Source organism: Hibiscus syriacus, unplaced genomic scaffold (assembly GCF_006381635.1).
Source record: "Hibiscus syriacus cultivar Baekdansim isolate YM2019G1 unplaced genomic scaffold, ASM638163v2 tig00110270_pilon, whole genome shotgun sequence".
NCBI lineage: Eukaryota > Viridiplantae > Streptophyta > Magnoliopsida > Malvales > Malvaceae > Hibiscus > Hibiscus syriacus.
The window spans coordinates 410,573-419,724 of record NW_024062656.1 but is presented as its reverse complement, the minus strand read 5'-3'; the positions used below and the strand labels follow the sequence as shown (position 1 = coordinate 419,724).

Sequence of the window (9,152 nt, the reverse complement as noted above, 5' to 3'; positions counted from 1 at the left end):
TTTTTTTCTCTTATTAAATCCACTCTTCACTCTCAAATGCGCCTTCTTCTGGCGGCGTAACTTCACTTTTCATTTTGTGTTCTCTTTTACTGAAACTTCCAAATCATGGCGATCGTCGGCCCCATTACTACAGGTCAGGTACGTTGCCACTCACCTCAGCATTCTCATCACCTCTCGGATCTTGCATTTTCAACGTTTGAATTGTTTTCTAGGTTTCGTTTTTTCTCGGCATACTTCCGGTGATTTCAGCTTGGATCTACGCGGAATATTTACAATACAAGAAAAATACATCCGCATCCAAAGCGTAAGCTCTGAATTTCTACATTTTGTAATGTTTATTTTTTAAAATTAATCAATATATTTTATTGGTGAAATGTTTATTTGTTTTTCGTCGTATTTCTGTTAGTAGGCACTCTGATGTGAATTTAGTCGAAATTGGAAATGGTGCCGTTAAGGAGGAAGATAGAGCGGTTTTATTGGAAGGCGGGGGTCTTCAATCCGGTTCTCCTAAAGCGCGGTCTTCAACATCTTCCTTTCCGCCAATTCTCAAGTTTGTCATCGGTGCACTGATTTTTTTTTTCATTTATTTTCTATTTAGATAGTTACTGAATTTATATGCTTCGATTTGTTAAGGTTTCTTATGATGGATGAGACTTTCTTGGTTGAGAACCGATTGACGCTTCGAGCTATGTAAGTGAACTTTCAATTTGTTGATTAATGTTATGTAATTTAACTTGACCTCCCTTTGTATTGTTGTTTTTGCGTTTATCATCTTATAGATCTGAATTCGGTGTTCTTTTGGTATACTATTACCTATGCGACCGCACTGATGTGTTTGCCTCTTCGCAAAAGGTGAAGATGATTACTTTATTATAATATTTTATGGTTATATTATTTCAAGTTGTTGGAGGAAATGATAAAAATGTGAAAACTTCTCACTACATTTCAAATTTAGTTTCATTGCAATAACCAATCGTATAAAATGGTGTTATTGCTTGCTAATTAAGTTTCTCATTCATTATATGTCTCTGCAGAATTACAATCGGGATCTTTTCTTGTTCCTCTACTTTCTTCTCATCGTAGTTTCGGCAATAACTTCGTTCAAGATACACCATGATAAGCACCATTTTCAGGGAAATCTATACTTTATTTGAACAGACATCAAACTGAGGAGTGGAAAGGTTGGATGCAGGTTTGTAATTCTATGAAATGATCTAGTAAATATGTAAAATCTTCTTCTCGAGAGATTTGTCCAGTTATGATAGAATATGATTGTCTTGAAACTGCAAACACTTTTGGCTGATGCTGCTTATGCTTCAAATGTTCTAGCATTGCTACACAGGGATCGGTATACTTAGGCTTACTTTTCCCTCCTTTTATTTTACAGGTACTGTTTTTGATGTACCATTACTTTGCAGCTACAGAGATTTATAATGCTATCCGAATTTTCATTGCTGCTTATGTGTGGATGACCGGATTTGGGAATTTCTCGTATTATTATGTGCGCAAAGATTTCAGTCTTGCTAGGTTTGCACAGGTATGGCGTATTAGTTCCCCTAAAGCAAAAAATATCTGAACTCATGATAATATCTCCATGTTCCAAGTTCCAACATTGAGTATTTTGGCTGAACAGATGATGTGGCGGCTCAATTTCTTGGTATTCTTTTGCTGTGTTGTCCTTAATAATAGTTACATGTTGTACTATATATGCCCCATGCATACTCTATTCACTCTTATGGTTTATGGGGCACTTGGTATTCTGAACAAGTACAATGAGAAAGGATCAGTCATTGCTATAAAAATCATTGCCTGCTTCTTGGTAGTTATCCTAGTCTGGGAAGTGCCTGGAGTGTTTGAACTCCTCTGGAGCCCATTTACCTTTTTCCTTGGTGGGTAACTTTCCAAAGTATAATCTATATTTGAGCAATTTTCTGTCATATTGATGACAAATATATAAATAAAAACTGTTTCAGGATACACTGATCCCGCAAAGCCTAACCTTCCTTGCATGCATGAGTGGCATTTCCGCTCAGGCCTTGATCGTTACATTTGGATTATTGGAATGATGTATGCTTATTACCATCCAACTGTAAGTTCTGATTCAATTATTTTTCATCTTTCCATTGTATCTTCTTGGTATGAATTAATGCAATTTGTTTAGGAATAATGTACTTGGTTAGTAGCTATATTCGAATTTACTATTGCAGGTTGAACGGTGGATGGAAAAACTCGAGGAAACAGAGGTGAAGAGGAGAGTATCAATCAAAGTAGCAGTGTCGATAATTGCCCTTACGGTATCATATCTACGCCTTTTGATTTGCATTTCTTTTCTCAGAATTTCCTTCTATTATTCATGAAATTCTAATAAAATTTGTAGGTTGGATTTCTCTGGTTCGAGCACATTTACAAGCTCGACAAGATCACTTACAATAAGTACCATCCTTATACCTCATGGATCCCAATAACGTAGGTCCTCATAATGACTGTGTTATATTTGACATATCTGAATGTTTTGGCATTTACTGATCAACTCTTGCCCCTTATATCCATTAGTGTTTATATATGTTTAAGAAATGTTACCCAGTCCTTCAGAGGCTACAGTTTAACCCTTTTGCGTAAGTAGCCTTTAATTCATCTCTTCTTTTATCTTTTACTTTACGAATATCAACGAGGTCAAACTAATATTTGTCTTTTGTTTTCCAGTTGGCTTGGAAAGATTACACTGGAGACCTATATCTCACAGATCCACATCTGGCTAATGTAAGTTGAGGTTGACATCATAAGAATTCTTGACGTTTCGGCTGTTTGCAATGAGTTGATCCTTTAATTCAAACTCTTTTATCATAGCATACAATATCTTAATATCCTTTCAATGTGCAGATCCGGGGTTCCAGATGGTCAGCCCAAGCTGCTGCTTTCTCTGATCCCAGACTACCCGATGTTGAATTTCATGCTTACTACTTCCATATACCTTGCAGTAAGTAAACTGGTGTCATCGTTGGGGACTTCAAATATCTCTTTAGTCATCCACTGACATGTTTCTCTTGTCTGCAGATATCTTACAGACTCTTTGATTTAACAAATATACTGAAGTCAGCTTTTGTGCCAACCAAAGACAACAAGCGCCTCATCCACAACTTGATTACTGGTGTTGTAATCTCCAGCATATTATACTCGCTATCTTTCATGTTCCTCAGAATCCCTCAGATGTTGGTAAGATTTTTTTCTTCAATTCCTATCACCGAGAGTAGACCTGTCAATTTTTATCAGAACACGAAAACTTAACCCAATTAATTGGAATCTGAACCCTAGCCAAGCCTATTTGAGCACAAGAGTTTAACAAAATGTGTTAGCTGAAATCGAATCTGATTGCTACCCAAAATGACCTGAGCTCGAGTTGCAAACTCAAATGATAACCTGAAATGATCCAAACTCAAAATGACTTGATTAGTACCAAATGATTTAAACCCGAAATGGCCTATACCCGAAACAACTTGAAATTGTTTCAAACCTGAAATTGAGCCAATCACAAAGTGACTCGGAAATTTTAGAACTCTAATTGATCCTACCAAAACCAATCCCGTCCAATTTATGGGTCAACCTGAGAGAAAACACAAGTTCAAATATCTGATTCGACTGCCTTCATTATATTGTAATTTGCAGGTGTGATGATTATAAATATAGAAATACTAGAAAGCTGCCACGACAACCTTGTTCATCACTGTGACATTGGACGTGTAATACCTTAGCAATAGAAACGTAAAATGCAGAACTCAATCGGAGGAGTCCACTTTTTATCGATCAGATGTTGGGGAATCTTGGAATATGTAAGGGAAGAATCTAAATTCAGTGTAGAGCCTCCAATTTGAGGTTAGTTTTGTTCTTTCTGATTGTTTTCCTTAGAACACTACAATATAGTAACTTAATGATTCATTACCATGTTTAAAATTCATCTTATGAAATAAAATTTGACTTTAATTAATACGCGTTACATTCTACTCTATTTTGTTTTTTATTAATCTAGGAATTAAGGAACCGAAAAAAAAAGTAACAGAAAGGTAAGAAAAAACTCTAGAATCCGATTGCAGGAGCAAGGTCATCAATGCAGCTTCTTTTCCAGTAGAGACCGTAGCAGATAGTTCCTCAGAAAATATGCATATTATCATAGGGGCCAATCTAATCATAATGTTAAAGAAAGTAGGGTGAATAACTTCAAACTCGATTATTTGTAATCAAGCTTGGATTAATATTTTGATTAGTTCCATGAGTTATTTTAGTGGAGTGATTCGAGATGCTGGAGTTAGAATTCAGCTCAACAATGTCAGTCTCTAACTCAAATAACTAGTGCGCATAGATGTCTCGTTTGTGCACGAGACTCATGGTCACGAAACAGGCAGTTTATTTGTGCTAACCAGCTACTAAAGTTTAGACTGCCAAAACCCCCCCTCAAATTTGATTTCATCATGTCGAGCAATAATGGCGTCGTTAGTCAAAAGATTTATTAATGCATTAAAAAGTACAAAATTTACTTTAGGTGTATTCTCTAAAAGGGACTACTTCATTTTCTTTTAGGAGGAATTACACTTTAGTATCCCAACTAGAGACTCAATTAACGATTGAGTAATAGAATAACGGTCGTTACATAATAATAGTTACGGTAGTTGAAATGACAGTGGTTGAAATCGTTATTATAGAAAATACGTCTATAACGGTGGATTGTGATTGCAATTTAGTGGCAATAGTGGGTTGTTTTTTCAAAAAAAAATATTTTTAAAAAAATTCAAGATCGTGATAACCACAATAATAATGGGTTTAAAATCTATTGCTTTTATTCCATTTTGATCATCCACAATAATAGCATATTGCTATGTCTATAATCGTGATAAACGTAATGCAGTCAAAAACTTGGTTGAAATTGTAATTTAAATCCTTGATATCAACTATTACTTCTATTCTATTTTTGCCATCTAACTATTTTTATTAAATCTTACCTAACGGTTTTGATTTCATTTTGGTCATTTATCATTAAAAAATTATTAGTGATGCTGACATGTTATCATAAGATAATACTATAATTCTTTTATTCTTTTAATATGGATGATCAAAATAAAATCAAAAGCAACATCATATATAATTTAAATGAGAGTTTTAACGCGCTAATGATTTAAACTAAGACATCACGATAACATAATAATAAAATATTTTTAAATTAACGTAAATGAATTAAATTTTCGACTTAATCATAATAAGATCATTGTAAACCAAATTGTACCATTACATCAGTCAATGAATCAAGATTGGTCTTTTTGGCACCAATGGGAATGGAGTTCCTATGGTAAAATTTGGAGCAACTTTATCCGAGCCATGACCCAAAGCACCATAAAGGAAACACACAGCTTCAAAACATTCTACATTCAATGGGAACTCCGACCAAATCCAATGTGAATTTGGGGAACAATGCCACAATTTATGCAACATGTTTTCAACAGTTTTCACAACTCATTATCCATTGCTTACAAGTAGAAAGGGACTATGGCTCTTGAGGTTTTGTAGATGATTTCCACTGTTCATAAAATATAATATCTTCATTTAATAACCCTAATAGTCATGAAATCTGATAACCATACAATACATACCAGGATATATTCAGAAGAAGGTTACCTATTTAGCAACTTGCTTAGCTTTAAGATTTCTTCTACCTGTATTACCTACACTAGGTGACTTTTTGCGATTTGAGTCTTCTATGTAATCATCTTCTTCAGCAAATAAATCATCTTCCACGGCAATAATGGCGTCGTCGTCATCCTCTCCATCCCAATCCTCCTCAAGGTCTTCATCATCTTCAACTTCATACTCATCATCATAATCTTCCTCTCCATCTCCATCTTCATCTTCATCTTCATCTTCATCTTCATCTCCATCTCCATCTCCATCTCCATCTCCATCTCCATCTCCATCTCCATCTCCATCTCCATCTCCATCTCCATCTCCATCTCCATCTCCATCTCCATCTCCATCTCCATCTCCATCTCCATCTCCATCTCCATCTCCATCTCCATCTTCATCTTCATCATCTCCACCCGCACGAAGAGTGTGCCACTCGAGCGGAGGAGGACAATCCTCGGTGATTGCCTCATCTCTTTTTATCACCAGATGTCGAATGACTCTTTCGTCTTGGTCTAACATTGTCTTGAAGTCATTGATCCATCTAGCTTCCAACTCAAAGTTCATCAAGATGTAGTGGGCATTCTTGGCCTTCTTTATCTTGTATGCTAGTCTCCGAAGACCCCAATCGTTCAATCTCCATACCCTGCCTTTCTTCTCCCTCAAGAAATCTGCAGCAAACATTTTTATGGATATAAATTATGAAATAAACTCCGCCTGCGTTTCTTCAGAACTGGCAAAGGAAGTAATCTATATCCACTCCAAAGGAATATGCCGGAAACTCGATGAATGGATACTAATAGCTCGAAATGAAAACAAGCAAAAATAATAATAATGGGGAAGGATTACCTTGAACTTTCTCATTCACTTTTTCAACCTCCTCATCGTGCTTCTCGTGAATTAAATAAACAACCTCGTAGTGTCGCACTGTGTGAACACTGAGAATAATTGATCACGACAACATTGAAAAGAGAAAACCCATGTCGTCCGTACAAAGATAAAAGGCTTGTTTCTCCATATTTGACTGAAATCAGACCCCAAATGCAACTTTGATATTACAAAGGCTAATAAAACCATTGAGTTTCCTGAAATCATTCAGCAGCCATTGAAGATGTTCATATTCCATTTCCTCATGTGGAACTCCAACATAAGATTTCAGTATCGTTGGCGTCATATACAAGAGTATAATAAGCAAATTTATACTTTTTAAAACCATCTTTGAATGCAACACTTGCTTTAGGCTTTGTTTGTGGTGACATAAGTTCATCCTACAACTCACGAATTAAGAAATTTCTAAATGATAAGGTCCACTCAACATATATGAGGAGCTAATGAAACGATTTATAAGATATTTCTTTCTTTTAAAAGGCAAGGCGATAGTCATGAAAACCAAATTAAAAGCTTGGTGATTATGATAGAATCCAACACTAACTTTGATCTTTGTTTGCAGTGACATAAGTTCATCCTACACCTAACGAGTTCCGAAACATTGGAACATTTAACATATACAAGGAGTTGATGAAACTTTTATCAAGATCTAGTCAAGAAGCAAAGAAAGAAGTAAAACTGAGAAGACCAACTCAAAAGCTTGATTTAAAGAAAATAACCAAACATTTATGTTCAATCCTATGATATCAGCACAAACTACAAAGTAACTACAAGAAGCAAACTTACTGCGTTCGACATTCAATGCGCTTTGCAGCTGAAGGTTGAGAGATTCATACAATTCTTCTGCAAATTTACAAGCAATTTCAATGAGTTCAACAACACGGCTATATCTATGCATCTGGAATATAAAAGTTCATACAAAAATGACCAATGGGATTTAAACAGCGGTCCACAATCGGAATAGCAGCATTTATATAGAAGTAACAGTGAAGTCCGAAACTGCAATGACCGCAATTGGGGTAAACACGGTGTACCTGAAAACGCAACTGCAACCGCAATTCAGATCCCTATTCATAGGCGACTTACGTTCTTCTTCATCAGCAAACTCTGGGAGAAGTCTACCATCTTCCTGAACTTTCTTCTGCAATTCAAAGACACAAGAGAAAAAAAAAAATTAAGCAGCTAAAATTTCTCTCATGAAACACAAAAATATTAAATAAACCCAAAAAAGTAAAATATTCAATCTTTACTAAAATCAGAAACATAACCCCTATCGATATTGCATAATCATAATAACACGAACAACGAAAACATAAAGGAGAAAAAAGAAACCTCTTTAAGGAGCACAGCTTCAGGGAAAAACCCAGTGGTCTCATCTTGTTTGGGGATGAAACTGTGAGCGTCTTGCTTATCATTATCATTGATTTTGTTCTTCTTTGCCTCCACAATTAAAAGCTTTCTACGAGCAAGGTGAGAGTTTTCCCGAGAAAATTTGAAGAAAGGGCATCGGTTTCCAAAGAAGCCAGTTTTTATTTTGAGTCTCGGTGTCCTATGAGCAACAAGTTTTGCAGAAGAGTGTAGGAGGGACTCCATTGCAGGAACTTGGAAGTGCAGAGATGATAATATTTCTCTTTAAATATGGAGTTATGGATAAAAAAAAGGTATTGGATTGAGCCATTTTTTGGGGTTGATTCGAACCCATGGGCTGCATCTGCTGATTTCACTACTTAATGCCCGTAATGCCCACATTTGAAAGCCCATTTATGTATCAATCTTGTGATGGGTCGGGTTGGGTCGGATTTTTAATCCACCCAACCTGATTTTTTGAGATAAAATATAAACCCGACTCGATCCGGCCCGAAATAATATATCTATTAAAAAATTAATTTTATTCAATAAGTATAGGATCTAATTGAAAGAAAATAATATATAGAAGAATATTATTGCAATTATCCATAATTATATACGGTTAAATTATAATTTTTTTGGGTCGAATCATATAAATTTTACCCTAAACTCGAACCCAATTTTTTTAAAGAAAATCTGACTGGTCTGGTCGGAATCCGTCGGATTCGGGTCCATGCCCATCCCTAATCTTATCAAGTTCTTCAATCTTCCAAATTAAGTAAAATTATGATTTCGGTCCCTCTGTTATGCTTAAGTTTGTGATTTAATATTTTTCTTTAATTTAACATAATTTGGTCCCTTCCTTTTATAATGTCATTAGTTAATTCAATTAGCTAATAAAGTTAATTATTCTACTTAAAATACTATGGATTTTTTTAAGAAAAAAACTAAACACTACCAATTCATCATATTGACTTAGATTCTTTGCGTTGGATGGAGAGTGTTCTTAAATCAATCTAAAGAAATGAACTTCTTGAACTCCAATTTACCCGTCCACTTTTTATGATCTGATATATTCTTCCTCTTACGAACAATATCATTTGAATCCTCAAATAGGGCAACTTTGAGAAACTCAAAATTTGGTGACATATCTATAATCTTACTAATAATTAAATGACATGCATAATATTTATAAAATTTTGAAATTAACTCATTTATAATCTCACTATCAGATGTAGTTTACCCTTTTTTTT

General features: G+C 35.1%; 1 protein-coding gene and 1 pseudogene across 2 annotated transcripts; one reads left to right on the top strand and one right to left on the bottom strand.

Annotated features, from left to right (window-relative positions):
- LOC120115682 lies at window positions 1–3,982 on the top strand (annotated as a pseudogene).
- A 1,462-nt stretch (window positions 3,983–5,444) lies between these two features.
- On the bottom strand, window positions 5,445–8,165 carry LOC120115715 (30S ribosomal protein S6-like). 2 transcript variants are annotated; one of them, XM_039136341.1, is made up of 7 exons: window positions 7,885–8,165; window positions 7,639–7,693; window positions 7,339–7,395; window positions 6,514–6,591; window positions 6,058–6,335; window positions 5,662–5,871; window positions 5,445–5,565 (listed from the first exon to the last, which is right to left on the bottom strand). In XM_039136341.1, the coding sequence occupies exons 1-6, from the start codon at window positions 8,143–8,145 to the stop codon at window positions 5,662–5,664; spliced, it is 939 nt and encodes a 312-aa protein (XP_038992272.1). In that variant the 5' UTR covers window positions 8,146–8,165; the 3' UTR covers window positions 5,445–5,565. The 2 variants fall into 2 exon arrangements, with proteins under 2 accessions (XP_038992272.1, XP_038992271.1); XM_039136340.1 differs by lacking the exon at window positions 5,445–5,565 and having other exon boundaries at window positions 5,567–5,871.
- Window positions 8,166–9,152: the final 987 nt, after the last annotated feature.